Here is a 27,701-nt window from a genome sequence, read left to right on the forward strand (position 1 = left end):
TTTCAATACGTGCATGCTTAGGGTTAGGAAAAATATTTATTATTAAAATAAAAATGAGGAACGCTTCACGAATTTGCGTGTCTCCTCGCGGAGAAGGATAGTGTATGGTCTCTGTTCCAAGTTCAAAATTAGAGCCGTCTGATTCGCTCTCACTGAGCCGTAGGACAAGCTTCGAATCAACATAACAGAGCTGTGATTGGTCCCGTCCCTCTTGAGTCCGCCCCATAAAGGTAGAGTCTTTCTCAAAGCGCGCTTTGCTTCAAACGCAGACTTCGACTGGCTTATACGCAGCTCTTCAAATCCAGACAACGACGACGGTAAGTTATTACTTACAAATGTTTACGTTTAGTGTGTGAAAGTTTTGGGCTTTTTACATGAATAGCGTTAACGTTGTGGTGTGCGTTTTAACACGTTTAACACGAGGAGGAGAAGATGGGGTACTTGACGGGGGCGGGGGTTGTATTCTTCGACACATTTAAACAATTAACGCAACTAAAACATGTTTTAATCGTGTGTGTGCAAGTACTGCATGGTTTCACTTTGTAACGTTACTGCTGCGGTGTAACTTTTAGCATCAAAGCAGCTTGCTGGGAGTGTTGTCTTCAATTCAACACATTTAAACAACAAACGAAAAAAACACGTTTAATTGTGTGTGTGAAATGTAAAAAACATGTGTTAAATGTAACAGACATGGGTATTTTGTGATTAAATTGGCGCAGTGTATGACTTTGTTGTTTGTTTGTTTGTTTGTTTGTTTCTTTGAAGAACAAAAGGAATCCTAAACTAAAATGGCTGCCATCCCCATCAAACTTTTTTCCCCTCTACTACTGTTGTTGCTGGTACTACACTACCACAAGTACTACTACTACTACCACAAGTACTACTACTACCACAAGTACTACTACTACCACAAGTACTACTACTACCACAAGTACTACACTACCACAAGTACTACTACTACTACCACAAGTACTACTACTACCACAAGTACTACTACTACCACAAGTACTACTACTACCACAAGTACTACTACTACCACAAGTACTACACTACCACAAGTACTACTACTACCACAAGTACTACTACTACCACAAGTACTACTACTACTCCTATACTAATACTACAAATACAAGTACTACTAATACCAGTACTACTATACTACTACAAATACAAGTAGTACTACTACCACAAGTACTACTACTACTACCACAAGTACTACTACTACTACTATACTAATACTACAAATACAAGTACTACTAATACCAGTACTACTATACTACTACAAAAAATACAAGTAGTACTACTACAAATACAAGTACTACTACCACAAGTACTACTACTACTACTACCACAAGTACTACTACTACTATACTACAAATACAAGTGCTACTACTACAAATACTACTACACTACAAATACAAGTGCTACTACTACTATACTAATACTACAAGTACTACTACTACCACAAGTACTACTATACTACAAATACAAGTGCTACTACTATACTACTACAAATACAAGTACTACAAATACAAGTACTACTACTACTACTATACTACTACAAGTACTACTACTACCACAAGTACTACTGCTACTACTATACTACTACAAATACAAGTACTACTACTAATACTATACTACTACAAATACAAGTACTACTGCTACAAATACAAGTACCACTACTATACTAATACTACAAATACAAGTACTACTACTACTATACTACTACAAATACAAGTACTACTATACTACTACAAATACAAGTACTACTACAAATACAAGTACTACTACTAATTCTATACTACTCCAAATACAAGTACTACTACTATACTACTACTACAAATACCCATACTACTACTATACTACTACAAATACAAGTACTACTATACTACTACTAAACTACTACAAATATAAGTACTACTACTACTACAAATACTACTATACTACTACAAATACAAGTACTACTATACTACTACTACTACTACTACTAAACTACTACAAATATAAGTACTAATACTACAAATACTACTATACTACTACAAATACAAGCACTACTACTACTACTACTATACTCCTTCTACAAGTACTACTACTACCACTATTATACTACTACAAATACAAGTAATACTAATACAAGTACCACTACTATACTAATACTACAAATACAAGTACTACTACTACTATACTACTACAAATACAAGTACTACTTCTACTATACTACTACAAATACAAGTACTACTACAAATACAAGTACTACTACTACTATACTACTACAAGTACTACTACAAATACAAGTACTACTACTAATACTATACTACTCCAAATACAAGTACTACTACTATACTACTACTACTACAAATACCCATACTACTACTACTACTATACTACTGCAAATACAAGTACTACTATACTACTACTACTAAACTACTACAAATATAAGTACTACTACTACAAATACAAGTACTACTACTACTACTATACTACTACTACTACTATTATACTACTACAAATACAAGTACTACTACTACTACTATACTACTACAAATATAAGTACTACTACTACTACTACAAATACTACTATACTACTACAAATACAAGTACTACTACTATACTACTACTACAAGTGCTACTACTACTACTAATACAAGTAATACTAATACAAGTACCACTACTATACTAATACTACAAATACAAGTACTACTACTACTATACTACTACAAATACAAGTACTACTACAAATACAAGTACTAATACTATACTACTCCAAATACAAGTACTACTACTACTACTACTATACTACTACAAATACAAGTACTACTATACTACTACTACTACTACTACTAAACTACTACAAATATAAGTACTAATACTACAAATACTACTATACTACTACAAATACAAGCACTACTACTACTACTATACTCCTTCTACAAGTACTACTGCTACTATTATACTACTACAAATACAAGTAATACTAATACAAGTACCACTACTATACTAATACTACAAACACAAGTACTACTACTACAAATACAAGTACTACTACAAATACAAGTACTACTATACTACTACAAATACAAGTACTACTACAAATACAAGTACTACTACTAATACTATACTACTCCAAATACAAGTACTACTACTATACTACTACTACTACAAATACCCATACTACTACTACTACTATACTACTACAAATACAAGTACTACTATACTACTACTACTACTACTAAACTACTACAAATATAAGTACTACTACTACAAATACTACTATACTACTACAAATACAAGTACTACTACTACTACTATACTACTACTACAAGTACTACTACTATTATACTACTACAAATACAAGTACTACTACTACTATTATACTACTACAAATACAAGTACTACTACTACTACTATACTACTACTACAAGTACTACTACTATTATACTACTACAAATACAAGTACTACTACTACTGTTGTTGCATATGATTCTTCTGCCACTGGGAATATTTGTATATCATTGTTTACATGTAAACAACCATACATTTACAATACATATAATTGACATGCTTAGTCAAAAACACATTAAATGCTGTTCCCCCGAATAAAGCAACAATATTTAACTAGATAGAATAACAACAATAACTGTGTTTATAAACGTGCATGTGACTTTATATGCTTTGTTTTGGCAGACAATAGCTTCCTTGGACAACACAACATGGATTTTCACCCATTGTTTGTGTGTCATGGCGTCTCCACTGAGCTAACCCTGGAGCGTACGGCGGAGGCAGCCAAGGTGGCGAAAAATAAGTCATCGGTGGCCTGCGCGGTGCAGAAAGGCGAGGAGGTGAAAGAGGAAGCCAGGGCACGCATCCGCCAGTCTGGAGGAGACCCCGGATGCACCAAGCTGGTGCTCAGTGAGAGCAAGCTCCAGTTTGGGCAGTACCGGGGTCAAACCTTCAAGTGGCTGCTGGGGAATGACGTGGGGTACGCCTGCAGCATCGTGGTGTTGCACCAGAAGGAGAGTGACAGAGGAGACACGTCCCAGTCACCCCTCGCGGTCAACAAAACCGCACTGGCGTCATACGCGCGACTCTTTCCGGACATGGTCGCCGCCCTGCGCTCTCAGGCCGTGCTCATGGGGGAGATGCCCGTCAGGGAGCTGGATGGCAGAGCAGTGGGTTTTGGGGCTCATGCCAAAAGGACATACTCCGCATTGTATGAATCCCCCAACGGCGACGATCAATCGTAAGTTTAATTTGATTGATGGGGGAATACTTTCCATTGCACATGTAACATGTGTTGTGTCTATGCAGCTACTTGCAATGGCTACGAGGCAAGCAGACCAAACCGGGTTCCACGATGCACGCCTTCCAGCGGTACGTGTTGAAGCGTGACAAGGATGCGCAAACGCAGACCACTGATGCCATGCTCCTGGAGCCCACTGATGCCACCACTGATGCCATGCTCCTGGAGCCCACTGATGCCACCACTGATGCCACCACTGATTCCATGCTCCAGGAGCCCACTGATGCCACCGCTGATGCCATGCTCCTGGAGCCCACTGATGCCACCACTGATTCCATGCTCCAGGAGCCCACTGATGCCACCGCTGATGCCATGCTCCTGGAGCCCACTGATGCCATGCTCCAGGAGCCCACTGATGCCACCACTGATGCCATGCTCCTTGAAGCGGCCATGGAGGCGGAATCTCAGCGTGAGTTTTCATCATTGTTCATTGTCCAAAATATACGCTAATCTGAACTGAATTGAGCTGACTGAAATGTGCCAACAGCTTCTACCTCGCAGACGACGAGGACGCCGCTGGAAGCAGGCCCTTCCCGCCTTACAGCTCCTATCGCCGGAGACGGTGCTGCGTCGCCCCTGACTTCAGGCGCCGAGGTACGAGCGCATTGCCGACGCGACGTTTGAGGTTATTCCAGCCAACGTGTTTATTTGGTGTCCCTTCTGTTACAGTTGCTGCCCAAGTCCTGGCGACAGATGCTGCCGGAGGACCAGCACGACTGGGTGGGCCGTGCTCTTTTTGTCCGAGGTCCCAAGGGGAAAGCGGTTCTCAAGTCCGGGCTGCAGCTATGGTGGCATCCTCCTGAGAGGTTGCCGTATTACACGCAGCCCCCTGCCTCGTCCGCTGTGTTCTTCCAGTCACGCTTTTTCCTGTGGTGCCCGTACAAGCTTTGGGGCTGCAAGCTCGAGTGCCCAAAATGCAAGCACCAGCTGACTGGTTGCGGACTGTACAAAACCCTGAGAACGGTTTTGGACTTACGTGACTGGTACTACATGGCCACAGAGTATCTGGAGTGCCAGGCGTGCCACAAGAAGTATGCCGCGTGGGCCAGCAACATCATCGGGCAGCTGAGCATGGCGCTCCAGGCACAGTTCCCGGCGATCCTCACCTACAAGTAAGGCTGCAGCTAACGATTATTTTTCTATCGATTAATCTATAGATTATTTTTTCGATTAATCGGTTAATCTATAGATTATTTTTTCGATTAATCTATAGATTATTTTTCCTTTTACCGATTATTTTTTTTATTTAAAATGAAGATGAAAAAATAAATGTAGGCCAGTTTTTTCAAAAGGCATGGCTTTTATTTACAAAAAAAAAAGTATGGCCACTCAGTCAACATTGACAACAACATGACAAAATATTCTGTAACAATGTAAACATTTAACAAAATTAAAAGTAGCTTATTTGCTTTTTAATGTGCAAATATAAAAGTAAACATCCAGTGCAAATCTTAATATTCTGGAATAGTATAAGCATTTAAAAAGTAAAAGTATTGCTTATTTTGCTTTAAAATGTGCAAAAATAAAGATAAACATCCAATACAAAAAAGTGCAAAACGGAAATATTCTGTAACAAGTGTAAACATTTCAACAAAAGTAAAAGTATTGCTTATTTGCTAAAATGTGCAAAAATAAAGCTAAACATCCAATACAAAAAAATGTACAGTGTAAACATCTCAACAAAAGTAAAAGTATTGCTTATTTTGCTTAATAACACAACAATGATAGTATGATTAAAGTGAAAGTTAATTGTTGGTTTGTACATAGTATATGTAACTGTTAATGTTGTAAAAGGTATTTGCACAACTAATTAACGTTAGCGTTTGTGACACGTCTTGTGCCGTGGGGTTCTTTCAGGACCGACAGACTGAACGCCAGACGGCTTTGCCAGGTTTACAATCTTTTAATTTTACACAAAGTCTTTTCTCTTTCTTTCCTCGCTTTTCAGCTCCTCTTCCTCGCTCGCTCGTCGTCCCCTGTCTCTTGCGGCGTCGCTCCCGGCGCGCCCCGCCTCGCCGCTCGCTCGCCGCCGCCGCCTCTTCACAGCGTTAAAGAGGAGCGCGTCTTTGTAAACACTGAACAGGCACGCCAAACGCGCCTCTCAGAGCAAACGGTGCTTTAGTTTATGAATTTACAACGCAGATACAAATGACACATTCATGTTTTTGTGTAATAATGACAACGTATACGCACGCGGACGATTGACTTGTTGATGGTGATGGCAAGAACGCTGTCGGGGGTTTTCTTTTCAAATGTTCGTTCATAGCCGTTGTGCTGCTATGATAGGCCATTTCCGCTCGACACAGTGTGCATACAACAACATTATTAGGCCGTTTATTGAAATACTCCCACACTTTTGGCGTGCTTTTTTCCCCTCGCTCGCATCGTCTGCTTTGCGCTCCGCCATGACAGTAAAGTAGTGTGACGTAAATATGCGACGCGCCGACGCACAAAAACGGCGTCGACGTATTTACGTAACCGATGACGTCGACTACGTCGACGCGTCGTTTCAGCCTTAAATTAAACGCCTTTCTATTATTCGCTCTCGGAGCGATGACGTCACAACGTGAAGCAATCCGCCATTTTCTCAAACACCGAGTCAAATCAGTTCTGTTATTTTCCGTTTTTTTCGACTGTTTCCCGTACCTTGGAGACATCATGCCTCGTCGGTGTGTTGTCGGAGGGTGTAACAACACGAACAGGGGCGGATTCAAGTTGCACCAGTGGCCCAAAGATGCCAAAGTGGCAAGAAATTGGACGTTTGTTCCGCACACTTTACCGACGAAAGCTATGCTACGACAGAGATGGCAAGAATGTGTGGATATCCTGCGACACTCAAAGCAGATGCATTTCCAACTGGACTGGACAGATCAGCTTCCAGGAAAAGAGCGCGGATGAGGGTATGTCTACAGAATATATTAATTGATGAAAACTGGGCTGTCTGCACTCTCAAAGTGCATGTTGTTGCCAAATGTATTTCATATGCTGTAAACCTAGTTCATAGTTGTTAGTTTCCTTTAATGCCAAACAAACACATACCAATCGTTGGTTAGAAGGCGATCGTCGAATTCGTCCTCGCTTTCTCCCGTGTCGCTGGCTGTCGTGTCGTTTTCGTCGGTTTTGCTTGCATACGGTTTAAACCGATATGGCTCAATAGCTTCAGTTTCTTCTTCAATTTCATTTTCGCTACCTGCCTCCACACTACAACCATCCGTTTCAATACATGCGTAATCTGTTGAATCGCTTAAGCCGCTGAAATCCGAGTCTGAATCCGAGCTAATGTCGCTATAGCTTGCTGTTCTTTCCGCCATGTTTGTTTGTGTTGGCTTCACTATGTGACGTCACAGGAAAATGGACGGGTGTTTATAACGATGGTTAAAATCGGGCACTTTGAAGCTTTTTTTAGGGATATTGCGTAATGGGTAAAATTTTGAAAAAATCTTCGAAAAATATAATAAGCCACTGGGAACTGATTTTTAATGGTTTTAACCATTCTGAAATTGTGATAACGTTCACAAGTACTTTAACTATTTCTCTATATCTTTATGAACACTATTGATATTTTGGGGGGAGTGTGTCTCTAACCACAAAACGCTGTTGTATTGCCTGCTTTTTGTTGCAATGCCTGGTTTCTTGGTCACGGGGCGAAGCCACCTTCGCACACACCTGTTTCCCATTTCCTCCTGACGATTTAAGCTCTCCAGTGCATTCACTCAGCGAGCTAATGTAGCTATACCTTGCTGTTCTAACCGCCATGTTTGTTTGTATTGGCATCACTATGTGACGTCATAGGAAAATGGACAGTTGTATATAACGATGGTTAAAATCAGGCACTTTGAAGCTTTTTTTAGGGATATTGCGTGATGGGTAAAATTTTGAAAAAAAACTTCGAAAAATAAAATAAGCCACTGGGAACTGATTTTTAATGGTTTTAACCCTTCTGAAATTGTGATAATGTTCCCCTTTAACAGGTTATCTTGTGACAAGAAGGTGATATGGCGGATGCAGGCTCGCACGCTGGGTAACAGTGCCACTCATCTTCGCTCCCACTTGGTAGCGGAGCACTCGCGAGCGTGGCAGACTCGGGCCCTCGACTGTCTGGAGGTGATGGCTCGCTTTCTCGCTGTCGGCTCCTCCCCGCTGCCGAGGTCCAGTATCCCGCCCATGCGCCCGCTACCGAGCGTTTCCTTGCTGCTGTCAGTGTACGTGAGGGAGTTTCTTCCTCGCATGGAAATCACGAAGGCCAGGATTACGTCTATATTCGGAAGTATCCTGAAAATGGACTCCACCAAGGAGGTACGTCCGAGAAACGGCACCGACTACGATCACGTTAAATGCCTTACGTCTTTTGTGTTTCCTAGATGACCAAGAAGCTGGCAGGTGAAGCCGCGGGAACGGCTGCCTGGGTCACCAACGTCGGCAACGAGCTGGGCCAGGTGCTCATGTCGGTGGTGACGGCGGAAGAGGGGGACGGTCTGCTGGAAATGGCCCAGGGACTCATGCGCCGCTACCGGGAGGCCGGGCGAGACCCTCCTCTCGTGCTCTACGTGAACCGTGACTGCTGCTGCTCCGCCGCCGGACAGCCTAAGGTGAGGTTTTGATCTGTTGTGCGGTAGTCTTCAAATTATAGCCTGCCTGGTAGGGATGTCCCGATCCAGGTTTTTGCACTTCCGATCCGATACCGATATTGTTTTTGCATTTCCGATCCGATACCGATACTGACCGATACTGGCTTATCCGAGCATGTATTAAAGTTTAAAGTTATTTAGCCTACTTAGTTGTCAGAATCATGTTGAAAAGGGTTTTAGTACTCTTGATAACAACTAGCCAGCTGAATTAGGGGAGTTTGAATAATACACAATGGTTGGTAACAAGAAACTGACCTGTTTATTCAAGGATAAACACAAAATAGACAAAATTATACATGACAAACAGAAATGGCATCATTGAACTAGGGCTGGGCGATATGGCCTTTTTTTAATATTGCGATATTTTAAGGCCAGATTGCGATACACAATATATATCTCGATATTTTGCCTTAGCCTTGAATGAACACTTGATGCATATAATCACAGCAGTATGATGATTCTATGTGTTTTGATTGATTGATTGAGACTTTTATTAGTAGGTTGCACAGTGAAGTACATATTCCGTACAATTGACCACTAAATGGTAACACCCCAATAAGTTTTTCAACTTGTTTAAGTCGGGGTCCACTTAAATTGATTCATGATACAGATACATACTATCAGATATATACTATCATCATAATACAGTCATCACACAAGATAATCACATTGAATTATTTACATTATTTATAATCCAGGGTGTGGAGGGGGGCGCCGGATGTAAGTGTCAAAAAGACAGCCAAAAGAGTTTGATATGAGAATAAATCTAAAGTTAAAATATAGGGTAGAAATGCACCCATTTGCAGGAAATGTAGTCTTGATTTTCAAATTTTTCTTTCAAGGCTTGCATGTCTACATTAAAACATTCTTCTTCGTACTGCATTAATATATGCTACTTTTAAACTTTCATGCAGAGAAGGAAATCACAACTAAAAAAATCACTAATTTTTTCATACGGTGTTGATGTGGAAATTTTTGCCTCGGCATTTTGATGGTGTGGACGTGTGGCACCGAATGGAGATAAGCGTCTCGGCAGACGTCAAAATATTTGAACAATGATGACGAAAACTGTTTTCTCTGTCGTGTCCGTGTGTCGAAAATTGTTATGCGCTTATTTTTTTTATTTGATTTTGTGCGTGGCATAGATTTGCTATGCGCAGAGGACGCTTAAACAGTGCGCAATTGCACAGGCGAGCACCTTAGAGGGAGCGTTGCTCGCACGGCTGCGCGAGCATCACAGCTAACGTTAGCCATGCTGCTACCTCTCTGCTCGGGGAGGACGTATACGTATGTGACGTATGACGTGACAGTATGTGACGTGTGTAAGAAGGTGCACTTGCTGTCTGTGAGAGGGAGACACAGAAAAGAGTGAGAAGAGCCTGTCGTGTAATGCCAGCAGCTAAAAGCAACTGCATGAGAATCCACAGACCTGTGGATGTGTTGAAGGTGTGCTGGAAAATGCGGAACGGAAATTAGGGAGCAGCAGAAAAGTGGAATGTTTTATTTAAATCGGTGCGTTGGGAAAACACGGAACGGAGTTTTTTTTTAAACTGGATCTGGATCGGCATTTTCCCATGCCTTGCCGATACGCAATTTTTGGCAAATATCGGCAGCCGATCCGATCCAAATATTGGATCGGGACATCCCTAGTGCCTGGCATAACGCGTGTCTGTGTCATTAGGTGGCGGATACGTTCGGCGAGTGGGACCGGCTGGTGGTGCGCCTGGACGTGTGGCACCTCATGCGCCGCTTTGCCAGGGGCGTTTCCACAGAGGCCCACATGCTCTATGGCGAATTCATGAACAGACTCTCGTTTGCCATGTTTGAGTGGGACGAGGGGGACGTGAGGCGTCTGAGTGAGGCTAAGCGGGCAGAGCATGGCGGGAACGCCCACGTCGAGCTGTCGGCCAAGGAGATGCACCGTCACTGCCGCCGGCGCACCAGAGGAGCGGAGGAGACCACGCGTCTTATCCAGGAGGTGCTGGATCACCTGTGGGATGCCAAAAACACAATGGGCGTCAAGCTGTTTAACCAAGACAGAATGAAGGAGATCTGGAGCACTCAGCGACGCCACTTGGGCTGCATCCAGGACCCGCCTGGCGTGGCACTTTATACCAGAACTTCCACAGTGACCAGAGGAGGGGTGGCTCTTCCCGTCTTCCGCTGTGCACGGGGCTCCACTTCTCTGGAGAGCTTCCATCTGCACTTGTGCCGTTTTATTCCAGGTAAAGTCTATGTGTTTGACAAGCCTTTTGGGCCACTTTCCCAGACGTGCGTGTCTAACACATTTCCTCTGTACGCAGGTACGACGGCCAACGCCCTCCATTTCCAGGTTTACCTCCTGGAGGGTCTGTGTAGGTGGAACGAGGACCGAGGAAGAGCGGCGGTGAAGGGGGCCGATGCTGTCACGGTGCGGTGTTATGACGCCGGTCTGCAAGACGCCCTCGCGCGGCTGACACTAAAGCATTACGGTGTCACGCTGGTTCACAATTACACCCCGGCGAGCAAGTACACAGGTAACGTGGACAGGGGGGGTGGAAGCTTTGCCATGAAAATCCATTCCGGTCTCATTTGATCGATCAATCAATCAATCAATGTTTATTTATATCGCCCTAAATCACAAGTGTCTCAAAGGGCTGCACAAGCCACAACGACATCCTCGGTACAGAGCCCACATAAGGGCAAGGAAAAACTCACCCCAGTGGGACGTCGATGTGAATGACTATGAGAAACCTTGGTGAGGACCGCATATGTGGGTAACCCCCCCGCCCCTTTAGGGGAGATCGAATGCATACCTGCCAATTACTCCGGTTTTCCCGTAATTAGTACGGTTTTCATCAACCGGGTTACGGTTGCAGTGATAAAAAATACGTTTTTTCATTAATTAAATTTTTTTTTTTTTTTTTTAAAGTTTTATTCACGAAATCGCGTAACAACAATGACAATCGACACTGCTTCCCGTAACTTCCTGTAACGTCCTATCGAGCCATTCCGAATGCCATGTGCGAGGCTATTTATAGCACCACTGCCAAGCACGAGGCACCTGTTGCCATTGTTTCCAAACGAGCGAACGATCATGGAATCAGCCGGAGAAAAATCGCAAACGAGTCTTAAACCGAAAAGAAAACTGCAGTCATTCCGTGAAGGATATTCAAAAGCCTATCCGGGAATAATTATCCGTTCCAAAAAGGGTGAAAACTACGCGAATTGCACCTTGTGCAGACAAGATTTTCCGATCGGACACGGAGGAATTAGCGATGTAAAAGACCACGTTGGGACAAAAAAACACAAGTCTAATGCCGTTGCTAGCGATACAAGTGGAAAACTTTCAACGTTTTCTGGATTTTAGCCACAAAAAGGTAATGACACCCATGTTATCTATTGGAATTGTTTAGTACTGTTAAAAGTGTTTATACTATTTATGCTTTCAAGTCCAAGTTGAAGAAATCTTGTTAAATGTTGACAGCATAACTACCAAAATACAGAAGTATGTCCTTAATATTTTTGCAGTGCTATTTCTGTTGAAAAGTTCAAATGATTACATTAGAGATGTGATGTGCCACTTTTCAAGTGTCTGATGGCTTAAATTAATTTTCATAAATTTTTCATATTTTGAATTCTTTTGAAAGGCTTACAGAAAAACTACACTTGAATTGTAATTCCATGCTATTGACAGGACTATTAATTTTAATGAAGTTAGCTTACCATGTTTACAGTATGATAATTGTGATAGAAATGTGAATTTTAGGCACAGAATATTTTTTACAATTGAACAAGGCAGTAGATTATACAAGCTTGGACAGAAAGTTAATAATGACACGAATTTTTTTTTTAATGGAATTGTTTAGTACTGTTTTACCATTTGTTTACTGTAAAAAGTGTTTATACTGTTTATACTTTCAATTAACAAATTGAAGTCTTGTGAAAGGTTGACAGGATAACTGGCATTAACTGTCAAAATAATTTCAAAGTACTGAAGTTAGCTTACAGAATAAACATGTCAATCAACCCATATGATTTTTGCTGTAATATTTTTGTTTTGAAAAGTCACTGTGACTGATAGAAAAGTGATGGTTTCAGCAACATTTTAACCTGTCTGAATGCTAATAATCATTTTGCGTCGGGGAGGTTAGCCCCCCTGAACCCCCCACCAGGACTTTGTCCTGGACCTACCGGGGCCTGCGGCCCCTGGACCCTGGCTACTAGGTTTTTCTGATTTCAAAAGTTGGCAAGTATGCGAATGCAATGGATGTCGAGTGGGTCTGACATAGTATTGTGAGAGTACAGTCCATAGTGGATCCAACATAATAGTAAGAGTCCAGTCCATAGTGGGGCCAGCAGGACACCATCCCGAGCGGAGACGGGTCAGCAGCGCAGAGATGTTCCCAACCGATACACAGGCGAGCGGTCCACCCCGGGTGCCGACTCTGGACAGCCAGCACTTCATCCATGGCCACCGGACCTGTGTCTCCCCCTCCACAAGGGATAGGGGGAGCAGAGGAGAAAGGAAAAGAAACTGCAGATCAACTGGTCTAAAAGGGGGGTCTATTTAAAGGCTAGAGTATACAAATGAGTTTTAAGATGGGACTTAAATGCTTCTACTGAGCATCTCTAACTGTTACCGGGAGGGCATTCCATAGTACTGGAGCCCGAATAGAAAACGCTCTATAGCCCGCAGACTTTTTTTGGGCTCTGGGAATCACTAATAAGCCAGAGTTCTTTGAAGGCAGATTTCTTGCCGGGACATATGGTACAATACAATCAGCAAGATAGGACGGAGCTAGACCGTGTAGTATTTTATACGTAAGTAGTAAAACCTTAAAGTCACATCTTAAGTGCACAGGAAGCCAGTGCAGGTAAGCCAGTATAGGCGTAATATGATCAAACTTTCTTGTTCTTGTCAAAAGTCTAGCAACCGCATTTTGTACCAATTGTAATCTTTTAATGCTAGACATAGGGAGACCCAAAAATAACACGTTACAGTAATCGAGACGAGACGTAATGAACGCATGAATAATGATCTCAGCGTCTAATTGTGTTCAGGAGAGCTTATTGGCATCCAGTACCTGTATGCTCAGGCTGGCGTCGTGCTGCAGTCCCCCGCCGTGGATGATCCAGACCAACCTGATGACTCAGCTGACCCGAAAGACGAGCAGGAGGACGAAGACCAACTCGAGGATGACGAGGGTTACGATGACGTGCCAGTGGGAGTCGAGCAGTATACGGGTGACTTTGATTCCTTTCCTCCCGATGATGAGCCGGCAGAAGAGAAGGAAGAAGAAGTAAGTGTCGTCTTTCTCCTGACGTACCTGACGATTTGGAACGTGAGTAATAAAGATCTGTTTTTTGACACAGGATGTGTTGGGTCCAGACGGGAACGGCGGATACCAGCATGTCTGTCGCTTGGCCACCGCCCTTGTTGCGCTTCGGCGCCAAATGTTTGTGCAGCCTCGGCAGGAGAGGCATATTGTCGAACTTTGGCAAAAGCTGACAGACGGAGACAAAGCTCCTCTCATCAGCCTTCCCCCCCGCCACACTCCCAAGCTGAACAAGGGACGCTTCAAGTAAGGCTACAGCTAACGATTATTTTTCTATCGATTAATCTATAGATTATTTTTTCGGTTAATCGGTTAATCTATAGATTATTTTTTTCGATTAATCTATAGATTATTTTTCCTTTTACCGATTATTTTTTTTTATTTAAAATGAAGATGAAAAAATAAATTTAGGCCAGTTTTTTCAAAATGCATGACTTATTTACAAAAAAAAAGGATGGCCACTCAGTCAACATTGACAACAACATGACAAAATATTCTGTAACAATGTAAACATTTAAAACTTTTAACATTTAACAAAATTGAAAGTAGCTTATTTGCTTTTTAATGTGCAAATATAAAAGTAAACATCCAGTGCAAATCTTAATATTCTGCAATAGTATAAGCATTTCAAAAGTAAAAGTATTGCTTATTTTGCTTTAAAATGTGCAAAAATAAAGATAAACATCCAATACAAAAAAGTGCAAAACGAAATATTCTGTAACAGTGTAAACATTTCAACAAAAGTAAAAGTATTGCTTATTTTGCTTAATAACACAAGAATGATAGTATGATTAAAGTGAAAGTTAATTGTTGGTTTGTACATAGTATATGTAACTGTTAATGTTGTAAAAGGTATTTGCACAACTAATTAACGTTAGCGTTAAAGAGGAGCGCGTCTTTGTAAACACTGAACAGGCACGCCAAATGCGCCTCTCAGAGCGAAACAGTGTTTTAGTTTATGAATTTACAACGCAGATACAAATGACACATTCATGTTTTTGTGTAATGATGACAACGTATACTCACGCGGACCATTGACTAGTTGATGGTGATGGCAAGAACGCTGTCGGGTTTTTTCTTTTCAAATGTTCCTTCATAGCCGTTGTGCTGCTATGATAGGCCATTTCCGCTCCACACAGTGTGCATACAACAACTGTCAAGTGTTTTGCTTTTTTCGCTGTGCTCATCCCACACTTGAAGGGATGCACCAATGCTGAATGTGGCTTCTGGATTTCACTCAAAAGACCAGACCGTAGTTACTTTTTCCTTTTATTTTTCTTTATTTTGCAACAGTTTTTCCAACGAAGAAACAGCTTCTTTTTTTTTCTTTAGTCTTTTTAGCAGTCTTTAGCAGTGTTAGTAGACTTTAGTTTCTTTAGCTGTCATTAGCTGTCTTTGGTAGCCTTTAGTAGCCTTTTAGCTTCTTTAGTAGGTGAAAAACCTTTAAGGACAAAACACCATGATTAACATGCTGTAAAAAAATCAATCAATTATCAATCCCATAATTTACAATTATTAATTAGGCTATCAAACTCTTAACCATTAAACAAGTGCAAAAAAATGGACACATCTTTTCCCTTTAAGTTAAAACAGATTTTAAATAAATTGTCTCAACATAAATGCACCAAGATACATATAAAATACATTTAAACCCAGAAACACAATAGATAAATGCAGCAGAAAACCCAATATGCAAATACATAAATACCTAACCAATTAACCACCTATTTAGATACATATTTAAAATCCATATTCAATATAAATATATTATTAATTTAGCAGTGAAACACTCAATCTTAAACGCTGTCTAAATAAATAAAATGATAAATGGGTTGTACTTGTATAGCGCTTTTCTACCTTCAAGGTACTCAAAGCGCTTTGACACTACTTCCACATTTACCCATTCACACACACATTCACACACTGATGGAGGGAGCTGCCATGCAAGGCGCTACCAGCACCCATCAGGAGCAAGGGTGAAGTGTCTTGCTCAGGACACAACGGACATGGCACACGGCCACTCTTCCACTGCGCCACGCCGTCCACTGGTAGAAAACTGCCCCTTTTTCTATGCCCTCACCAGCAGCCAATGATCCAACACTTTAAGTTGAGCGACTTCACCCTCCTGATGAAGCAAACTGCTCCAACATTTATCAAACTAAGCAAAGAATATCAACACTAAACAACAGTTACAGAAAACACTGTGTATTTAGCCTCCAGACTAAGCACGCTACATGCACACAACTCCCCCGCACCCCCCCATCTCACCAGTGCAACAGGTGCGCCACACCCACAAAGAGAACTAAAGTGTAATCTTACCGGCTGTCCGTTCAGCTTTTGGTTTTGGTACACTTTTGGCACAACTCTGGGTTATCTGTAATGAACTAAACCTTTTTCCACTCTGCGCTGGCGTCTTTTGTACTCCTTGATTTGACACAGCGGTCTAATTACCGGGCTCGCGCACCAGCAGATGAGACGGGAGCGCGCCGCGTTATACCTGCGCGTGAACGTAAACTGATCGGCTCTGATCATATAAGCCGACTGGCCGAAATAATGCCGAATTATATACATTTCCTGGGGTTGCCTAGGTGAATAGGGATGCGGATGTGCTCGAAGATAAAATATAATTTTATTAAGTGGGGTTTGGCTGGTTGCTAAGCAGCCACGGTTGCGAGCTCGCGCGTCAGCTGACGAGACAGCTGTTCGCCGCTACAACATTATTAGGCCGTTTATTGAAATACTCCCACACTTTTGACGACTTTTGGCGTGCTTTTTTCCCCTCGCTCGCATCGTCTGCTTTGCGCTCCGCCATGACGGTAGTGTGACGTAAATATGCGTCGCGCCGACGCACAAAAACGGCGTCGACGTATTTACGTAACCGATGACGTCGACGCGTCGTTTCAGCCTTGGCTTCAAGGTCTCCAGGCAGCACCACTTGGAAGGGGTGGCCAGTGTAAAGCGGTATGTGCGCAAAACAATTTATTTTATTATATTAACTTGTGTCCTTTGTAAGACAATTTATTTTATTTTTCAATGTGTGTACTAATCAGTGTGATGTTGGTGTTCTTTCCATCTAGTTTGTACACCGGGCGGGGCGCCAAGGTTGCGCACTCTCCGGACACAAGCAGGTTGATGGAGGCCGTATTTATTCAGCTGTCGAGCCACCACAGCCAAGAGCACAACATTTCGAGGTTCCGGCAGAGCCGATGGTCGCTGATAATGCGGGACTACACGCGCATTCGCGAGAACCTGTCCAGAAACCGGGCCATCAAAGCTGCTGGCTGCAGCATTCGCCTCTTGGAGGTCAACCACCGCACGCTCACTCAATGGTAACGCTTGTGTAATAATGCTATGTATGCTTCGTAAAACAGTGCTGATTATTGATGGAAATGCTAATACATTTATGTATATATACCAGTGACGTGCAGTCACTAGAGGCAGGTGAGGCGGGGCCTCACCTGCCATCATGGAAAGAAAGAAAAAAGAAAAAAAATTAAATTGTTATATGTATCCAGTGATTATACTATAAAGTTATTTTCCATTTAACTTCACCAGTTTTAGATTATTTTTATTCAAAATCGCTGAATTTTCACATTTGCCGTTCAAATACTGAGAAGAGACGGTGCGGTGATCAGCAGCCAGTTGAGGCACGTCACTCAGTGCCGCAACATGGATTGCGCAATGACTCGGCTAACTGCTGGCCTGCTGTGCAGTGAGACTGTATTGCTATATGAACTATATTATACATTTCCATAGTTTAGTTAGCTGAGGTATATAATGTACAGTGTATTTTGTCAACAACTGTATGTGTGTAAAGTATTTCTTGTGCTGAGCGATCATAAAACGGCTGCAAAAGACGCACTGGCTGAGGCTCGCCTCCTGCACCCCCGCCGTAGAATTGTTATATCAACTAAAGCCCACACTTAAACTTTCCACGTGCAAGATTGAATCTATTTAAAAAAAAATATTTCATAAGAAGCCAAAAAGTGCAAAGACTATAATGTCGGTGTTGGAGGAGTTGTGAATGACTGCAGGGACACAACATTAGATACACCTGCAGACTGCAGGTGTACCTAATTCACAACTCCTCCAACACGAACATTATTGTTTTTGCACTTTTTGGCTTCTTATTAAATAACTTTTGTAACCTATTTTCATGGGCTTTCCTCTTTGTGATGTTAAGTTCCTGTTATGCGCTGTTATACAGTATATGCCTTGAGCTCTTATTTTGAAGGCGCTAAGAGCGGAAGTGATGGCACGTTGCGGAGGTTTTTGAAAGAAGGTAAATAAAGTGGTCCTCGTGTAAACTGGAGCCTCCGTGTTTGTTATTTTGTAGTTTCATACAGTATAGGCCACATTTATAAACCCTCGGTTACACTTTTTTAAATAGATTCAATCTTGCACGTGGAAAGTTGAAGTGAGGGCTTTAGTTGCGGCGCATGGACTTAATTTCTAAGTAAAGGTAAGACCATAATAACTTTTTTTTTATTAAATGTGCTTTTTTGTGTGCTACAGTTTGTATGTGTAAAGTTAAAGTTAAGTTAAAGTAGCAATGATTGTCACACACACCCATCCCCTTGATCACCCCCTGGGAGGTGAGGGGAGCAGTGGGCAGCAGCGGCGCCGCGCCTGGGAATCATTTTTGGTGATTTAACCCCCAATTCCAAGCCTTGATGCTGAGTGCCAAGCAGGGAAGAATGCTGGTATGAGCTTTTAAACAAATCCCGTTAACTGCTGCCAATCAAATGGTGAATAAGATACTCTTTAGGGTTCATATGTTTGTAAATTTGAGTCAATCAACCTCACCGCACGTCACTGATATGTACACACAGGTTCAACAAGCGGTGTGAGGACATGGCCACTGATGATGTTGTTGCGACGATGCCAGCACAAAGTGCAGCGGCGACGGCGACACAGTCCCTTCCTGCAGCCGGGGAACTGATGGTAGACATCGCACAACCCCATGATGCACACGACTATCTGCACCCAGCTGACACCTCTGGCCTGGCTTGCACACGGAGGGGGCCTGTGGTGCCAGAACTCTACCGTGCTGTTGCTGCTGCTCCTCCATCATCATCATCATCCGCTGCTGCTGCTGCTGCTGCTCCTCCTCCTCCATCATCCTCTGCTGCTGCTGCTCCTCCATCGGGCTCCACCGCCAGGGTACCACGCTCAACAGCCTGGTATCGGAAAAAGAAGGCACTCCGCCTAGGTGGTATTATAGACATCGACGACCTCAAGCGAACCGAGACATTCAAGTGCAAACTCTGTGGGCAACCAAAGAATAAAGAACATGGCCACAGTCGCTACAGAAACGAGACCTTTTGCGCACGTTCGCAGGGGCGTTCGGCGGAGGAGTGGCTGGCTGAGAAGAGGAGCCAGGACACCCAAAGACAGGTACTAGTGTTTGTTTATGATTGTTGCCCTAGTCTTTGACCTGCACTACCTCAGCTTCTTTACTGATTGCTTCATCTTGTCACCCACAGAGGCAGACCCAGCACACAAGAGCAACCCACCCTGTGCCCAACCCACAGACCCCTGTGCCCAACCCACAGACCCCTGTGCCCAACCCACAGACCCCTGTGCCCAACCCACAGACCCCTGTGCCCAACCCATACGCCCATTCAATGCTGCTGCTGCGGAAGATTTTACCAAAGCCACCTCCGTAACCTTAATTGGCCCTCTGTTTTTTTGCATTGTCCCTTTTCTACTGCTTTTGGATTGTATAGTTTTGTTATTGTATGTTGCATTGTATAGTTTTGTTATTGTATATTGTCTTCGATGTTTGCTGTAAAAAAATACTCTGTAAATACCGTATGTCTTATATGTTGGCGTGGAAATTAAACACGTGATGTTGATTTTAATGATTGTTTGCATTGCATTCTTTACTGGCAATTATTATTGTAAATACAAAAACTACAGTTATTTATATACTAATAAGTCAATATGTATATAGTTTTTATAAATATATATCCATCCATCCATCCATCTTCTTCCGCTTATCCGAGGTCGGGTCGCGGGGGCAGCAGCCTAAGCAGGGAAGCCCAGACTTCCCTCTCCCCAGCCACTTCGTCCACCTCCTCCCGGGGGATCCCGAGGCGTTACCAGGCCAGCCGGGAGACATAGTCTTCCCAACGTGTCCTGGGTCTTCCTCGTGGCCTCCTACCGGTCGGACATGCCCTAAACACCTCCTTAGGGAGGCGCTCGGGTGGCATCCTGACCAGATGCCCGAACCACCTCATCTGGCTCCTCTCGATGTAGAGGAGCATCGGCTTTACTTTGAGCTCCCCCCGGATGACAGAGCTTCTCACCCTATCTCTAAGGGAGAGCCCCGCCACCCGGCGGAGGAAACTCATTTCGGCCGCTTGTACCCGTGATCTTGTCCTTTCGGTCATAACCCAAAGCTCATGACCATAGGTGAGGATGGGAACGTAGATCGACCGGTAAATAGAGAGCTTTGCCTTCCGGCTCAGCTCCTTCTTCACCACAACGGATCGATACAGCGTCCGCATTACTGAAGACGCCGCACCGATCCGCCTGTCGATCTCACGATCCACTCTTCCCTCACTCGTGAACAAGACTCCGAGGTACTTGAACTCCTCCACTTGGGGCAAGATCTCCTCCCCAACCCGGAGATGGCACTCCACCCTTTTCCGGGCGTTGACCCTGGATCTCAGGAAACAGAGTGGACCGACACCAGCAGATGACATGGCACCCCAAACCATCACCCAACCATGCAAATTTTGCATTTCCTTTGGAAATCGAGGTCCCAGAGTCTGGAGGAAGACAGGAGAGGCACAGGATCCACGTTGCCTGAAGTCTAGTGTAAAGTTTCCACCATCAGTGATGGTTTGGGGTGCCATGTCATCTGCTGGTGTCGGTCCACTCTGTTTCCTGGGATCCAGGGTCAACGCAGCCGTCTACCAGCAAGTTTTAGAGCACTTCATGCTTCCTGCTGCTGACCTGCTCTATGGAGATGGAGATTTCAAGTTCCAACAGGACTTGGCGCCTGCACACAGCGCAAAATCTACCTGTGCCTGGTTTACGGACCATGGTATTTCTGTTCTAAATTGGCCCGCCAACTCCCCTGACCTTAGCCCCATAGAAAATCTGTGGGGTATTGTGAAAAGGAAGATGCAGAATGCCAGACCCAAAAACGCAGAAGAGTTGAAGGCCACTATCAGAGCAACCTGGGCTCTCATAACACCTGAGCAGTTCCAGAAACTCATCGACGCCATGCCACGCCGCATTAACGCAGTAATTGAGGCAAAAGGAGCTCCAACCAAGTATTGAGTATTGTACATGCTCATATTTTTCATTTTCATACTTTTCAGTTGGCCAACATTTCTAAAAATCCCTTTTTTGTATTAGCCTTAAGTAATATTCTAATTTTGTGACACACGGAATTTTGGATTTTCATTTGTTGCCACTTCAAATCATCAAAATTAAATGAAATAAACATGTGAATGCATCAGTCTGTGTGCAATGAATAAATATAATGTACAAGTTACACCTTTTGAATGCAATTACTGAAATAAATCAAGTTTTTCAAAATATTCTAATTTACTGGCTTTTACCTGTATGTATGTATGTATGTATGTATATATATATATATATATATATATATATATATAAAATACTGCATCGATGTTGCCGGACCCATCACTAATACTGCGTTGCTGCCGCCTTGTGCTTCTCTGACTTCATGAGTGACTATATCCATTCGGCCACCGTGTTATGGGTTATAGATAAACCTATGGATAACGGAGACATATATAATAGTCTCCTTTTCTGCCTTTAAGGCACGCCCCCAATATAGTAGTCCGGCTGAAAATCGGGAGATTTTCGGGAGAATGGTTGTCCCGGGAGATTTTCGGGAGAGGCACTGAAATTCGAGAGTCTCCCGGAAAATTCGGGAGGGTTGGCAAGTATGGCCGTGGACCTCAGGATCGGATGACCTGGCACTTGACGCCCGTTAACTGTTAACATGCTGACTTTAGCATGCGAGCATTCCGCAACGTGACCACAAACGTCGTCCGACTCGCGTGAAAAGTGTGCTGCAAGTGTTGTCATTTTATTTGATTGTTGACTTGAAGCTGCACCAAGTCCATACTGCTGTCATGTATGTGTGATCAGGTTTTATTTTTGGACTTTTTGTGCACTTTTGTTTTGTTTTGTCACCATAGTTACCCATTAGTTTCACCTGTCATGTCACACACCTGTTTTGAGTCACGCACCGGTTGTTAATCATGTCCATAAGTATTTAAGTTCATTCATTTTCTGTTGTTCGTGCTGACGACCTACTGTCAGGACTGGATTTTGGGTGTTTGCTTTTCCAGGATGCAACGGAAGGTTGGCTCGGGCGAGACGGGAATGGAGGTACATGATTTATTTATATTTATCAAAAAAAAAAGGAATAAACGAAAGCGCGCACAGTGGCGGAGAATAAACTATGAAACCAAAAGACTATAGCAAAAAATACAAATGAAAAGCACGCACAGTGGCGGAGAACAAACTATGAAAAACAAAAAGACTATAAACATGGAACCAAAACTTACTTTGACAAGGGACATGAAGCAGGATCTTTAGAGGAATGGACAGAGCATAAATGTGGTGTGAGGTCGTCAGGCCGAACAACAGAAAATGAATGAACTTAAATACTTATGGACATGATTAACAACCGGTGCGTGACTCAAAACAGGTGCGTGACATGACAGGTGAAACTAATGGGTAACTATGGTGACAAAACCAAACAAAAGTGCACAAAAAGTCCAAAAATAAAACCTGATCACACATACATGACAACTGCGTGTCCTCATGAGGGCCATGGGTGAGCTGGAGCTAATAGCTGTTTATCCCCTAAAATAAACAACAATAATGATGTCATTGCAACTTTTTTTTTTTTTTTTTTTACATTGTGTCTTTAATGCAAAATATTCAAAACCAAACACATCTTTTAGGGTTAAGAACAGACATCAAGTTTATGTCAAATATAGGAATTGTTAGGGGATAAAAAGATAACAAAATGAAGATCGTGTCTTTTATTCTTTTCTCTTGAACACCTGCAGACAAACTGCATCTTGACACGTCACTTCCTGTCGGGAGAAAGACACATTAGAATTATGCCATCAGATCATTATTATTTATTTAATTTATTTATATTATTAAATTTTTACAAAAAGTTGCATTGAGAGGACTTTTTGCGTCTGTCCATATCGTAATAAATGTTATTTTTTTATGACGACTGTGCTGTGCAGTTGTTATATCTTGATTTCTTACACTTCTGAGTCTCATTTGCAAGTATTGTACAGTAGACTTTACATGCGGTTGCAATTCCAAAACATTAGATGGCAGTAGTGTATAGACTACAGTGTGTTTCCTAGCGAGGAAGTAGTCTTTGCTGTTTAAGCTGAAAGTCTAGTCTTTTGTTGCGCCCTAAAAAGTGTTTATACCGTAAGTATTTTCCTTTTACACACCAGCTAATTGTAGCGTGCGTCTTAGTTGTAGTTTTCATTAACAAATTTGGAGGTGTTTTAATCGCCATGTAAAATCTCTAATGCGAATCAGTAGCATGTATATGACACAGCCGATGTAAGTTAGCATCGCGCTAGCACATTTTGAATGTACGGTAGTTTTTTTTTTCATCAGGCATACTTGCTTTTATTGGCATGGGAAATTGCAACATTCGAAAGGAAGTTATGTCCACTCTAAGTGCAGCCTGAGTGCTTGTTTCCCTGCCAAGCGTTTAAGCCGGTGCCGAGTCTGCAACCGGACATGAGGTCACGTGCAACATAGGTAATGAAATATGGCTCTGGTTGATTTAATGGAAATCGATATCTGCTGATACCGACGGAATAAAGTTGGTAACTATAAAAGTACCAAATTTGGCAGCCGTTCCTAAGTCTGAGAGAGCAGTTCTGCTGACCCACCAGGTACAGTTTGTCCCCTTCCATCCAGTGCTTCCAGCCACGATTTGCTTTCTCTCCCTTCTGGGTGCAAACAAGCTTGTTCCCCTCCCACGACACCAGACTCTGAAAATCCACATTAGATAACGTCATCATACAGTAAACAGAAAGCTCCGATAATACATACTTGCCAACCCTCCCGGATTTTCCGGGAGACTCCCGAAATTCAGCGCCTCTCCCGAAAACCTCCCGGGACAAATTTTCTCCCGAAAATCTCCCGAAATTCAGGCGGAGCTGGAAGCCACGCCCCCTCCAGCTCCATGCGGACCTGAGTGACGTGTCAACAGCCTGTATTCACGTCCGCTTTCCCACAATATAAACAGCGTGCCTGCCCAAACACGTTATAACTGTAGAATGATGGAGGGCGAGTTCTTGGTTTCTTATGTGTGTTTATTGTTAGGCAGTTTCATTAACGTCCTCCCAGCGCGGTAACAACACACAACAACAGCAGTCACGTTTTCGTCTACCGTAAAGCAGTTTGTCTGCCGTAAACAGCAATGTTGTTGTAATATATTGAGTTGGAGGCAATAAACAGGCGAGGTGATGAAGTACGTCTCTTTACTGTAGACTTCAGAACAGACTCACACACTTGACGTCAGGTGCGGCAACACCACGTAAATCGTTGGCCAACCAAAAAGTAACCCCAGTACGCTATAGCCAACATTCACCAGGAGATGGCAACAGACAAACATAGATCACTCTATTACATTCCTCCCCTTTTAGAAATGGAGAAGTTCCTCAAAAAGAAATAAACAACCCAACCAAAAAATGCAGCAGCTCAATTAAAAAACTGTACTTAAGCCACATTCTTTTTTTTTTTTTTTTTTTAGTACTGAACTCTTAACCCTCATTTGTAAACAATAACATGCTTATTATACAAACAGTATTTGTACACCTTTAACACAGATTTTTATACTGTCTTCAGAGATTCAGTTTTTTTGGTGGTAATTGAAACCTTTCTGGGTACCTGCGAAAGGGTGTGCAGCATGGTTAGAAAAATAGTGACAGAGAATAGAACAAGGATGGACAATTCAACCCTTAACTCAACAATGAGTAGATGAGTGTTATGTGTGTGTATATGTGTAAATAAATCAACACTGAAATTCAAGTATTTCTTATATATATATATATATATATATATATATATATATATAATAAAATAATTATATGTATAGCTAGAATTCACTGAAAGTCAAGTATTTCATATATATATATATATATATATATATATATATATATATGAAATACTTGACTTGGTTAATTCTAGCTGTAAATATACTCCTCCCCTCTTAGCCACGCCACCAACCACGCCCCCGCCCCACCCCGACCACGCCCCCACCTCCCGAAATCGGAGGTCTCAAGGTTGGCAAGTATGCGATAATAATAACAATTTATTTAACGTATCATGCGCAGATGAATGAGAATGAGACTGGGAGGCTAGTCAGGATAGAGGGAAAGATGAATGCGGCAATGTACAGCAACATCCTGGATGAAAACCAACCTGATGGCGCTTGAGAAGTGCTTTTTTAGTAAAAAAAAGTATGCAATGTAAAAAAAAACTTTTTACATTGTCATTATGGGGTATTGTCTGTAAAATTTTGAGGACAAAAATGAATGTATTACATTTTTGGAATAAGGCTGTAACACAACAAAACGTGGAAGAAGCGAAGCGCTGTGAATATTTTTCGTATGCACTGTAAATCCAGCCATCTAGGTCGCTAGAAAACTCAACAGGGCCTATTATTTTTTTTATGGATTGTGTTGGTTGAAGATCTGACTGTGTTTAGTCGATCCAACATAAGCAGTAGTGACGTTTGATCCCATTTCACCAATCAAACAAGCACAAAGTACAGCTACAGGAAGCTGAAATAGGCACACTTGCCAACCTTGAGACCTCCGATTTCGGGAGGTGGGGGCGGGGGCGTGGTTAAGAGGGGAGGAGTATATTTACAGCTAGAATTCACCAAGTCAAGTATTTCATATATATATATATATATATATATATATATATATATATATATATATATGAAATACTTGACTTTCAGTGAATTCTAGATATAAATATATATTTATTTTATTATATATATATATATATATATATATATATATATATATATATATATATATATATATATATATATATAAAAGAAATATTTGCATTTCAGTGTTCATTTATTTACGCATATACACACACATAACACTCATCTACTCATTGTTGAGTTAAGTCATTGTTGAACACCCTCTCTGATGATGCATTGCTGTGTGGCACGCACAAAAGTGCTTTCATCAAATGCACTAGATGGCAGTATTGTCCTGTTTAAGAGTGTCACAACATTGCTGTTTACGGCAGACGAACTGCTTTACGGTAGACGAAAACGTGACTACTGTTGTTGTGTGTTGTTGCCGCGCTGGGAGGACGTTAATGAAACTGCCTCACAATAAACCCACATAAGAAACCAAGAACTCGCCCTTGATCATTCTACAGTTATAATGATTAGGCAGGCACGCTGTTTATATTGTGGGAAAGCGGACTCAGGTCCGCCTGAATTTCGGGAGATTTTCGGGAGAAAATTTGTCCCGGGAGGTTTTCGGGAGAGGCGCTGAATTTCGGGAGTCTCCTGGAAAATCCGGAATGGTTGGCAAGTATGGAAATAGGTGAGTATATTTAAATGACATGATCAAATAGACTTACTTAGTTGTTTAATAAGTATCAGAATGTTCCCAAAGAAGACACTTTAATTTACGTGACACCAGCACATGTTTGAGACAACTGCTCCCCTCAACCCCTGGGAAGTAGGGGAGCAGTGAGCAGCAGCAGTGGCCACGCCCAGGAATCATTTTTGGTGATTTAACCCCCAATTCCAACACTTCATTCTGAGTGCCAAGCAGGGAGGTAACGGGTCCCATTTTTATAGTCTTTGGTATGATTCGGCCAGGGTTTGAACTCACAAACCTACCCATCTCAGGGTAGACACCCTAACCACTAGACCACTGAGCAGATAATTTAGTGCATAGAAACATACTGCCTGTAAAAAGTGACATGATGTCAGACAAGGCAGCAAAAAAAATCTTCAATGATTACTTTTAAACTAGTAAAAAGAACATTTAAATGATGTGCTGTCAACATATGAAATAACAAGTGTGTGTAAAAAAATTTGAAGTGCTCCCCCTCTGGCCAACTTATGTATTAACGAGTGCATGTAAGAAATTGAAATGCGCCCACTTTTGGCCAAAATTAATTACAAAATAAAAATAAATATGTATATAGAGACATATTGTAATAACTTGAAGTAAATCAAAAACAAAAAATAATAATAATTAACTAAAAACGTACCTTTTTATATTTGTGTAGTATGTATATATTATTAATGTTGTAAATACAAATCTTTATATATCTAGAAAGGCTGGTCCTAAAGAGTTAGGCATTTTTCAGAGGTCTCAAGAAGGTAAAAAATACAATTTTTACTAGTTTAAAAGCAATCAAACTAGT

The 27,701-nt window shown here is 42.0% G+C and overlaps 2 protein-coding genes across 2 annotated transcripts in view; one reads left to right on the forward strand and one right to left on the reverse strand.

The window, feature by feature from the left end:
* The first annotated feature begins 263 nt into the window (after positions 1-263).
* LOC133589111 (uncharacterized) lies at positions 264-20,007 on the forward strand. The gene is made up of 14 exons (XM_072912909.1): positions 264-317; positions 3,685-4,240; positions 4,309-4,709; positions 4,788-4,894; positions 4,970-5,412; positions 8,272-8,596; positions 8,662-8,889; positions 10,610-11,153; positions 11,232-11,444; positions 13,972-14,210; positions 14,284-14,492; positions 17,324-17,575; positions 19,079-19,643; positions 19,733-20,007. Exons 2-14 carry the CDS (start codon positions 3,711-3,713, stop codon positions 19,913-19,915), a joined length of 4,239 nt encoding a protein of 1,412 aa, XP_072769010.1. The 5' UTR covers positions 264-317; positions 3,685-3,710; the 3' UTR covers positions 19,916-20,007.
* A 3,132-nt stretch (positions 20,008-23,139) lies between these two features.
* The window catches only part of rbp2b (retinol binding protein 2b, cellular), a 7,838-nt gene continuing 3,276 nt past the window's right edge, over positions 23,140-27,701 (reverse strand). Inside the window, exons 3-4 of the mRNA XM_061929919.2 lie at positions 24,176-24,277; positions 23,140-23,341 (exon numbers count right to left, since the gene is read on the reverse strand). Of these exons, the coding sequence (XP_061785903.1) occupies positions 23,288-23,341; positions 24,176-24,277 (156 nt within the window). The 3' untranslated portion in view covers positions 23,140-23,287. The remainder of the gene's footprint in view (positions 23,342-24,175; positions 24,278-27,701) is intronic.

Source organism: Nerophis lumbriciformis, linkage group LG03, assembly GCF_033978685.3.
Source record: "Nerophis lumbriciformis linkage group LG03, RoL_Nlum_v2.1, whole genome shotgun sequence".
Lineage (NCBI taxonomy): Eukaryota > Metazoa > Chordata > Actinopteri > Syngnathiformes > Syngnathidae > Nerophis > Nerophis lumbriciformis.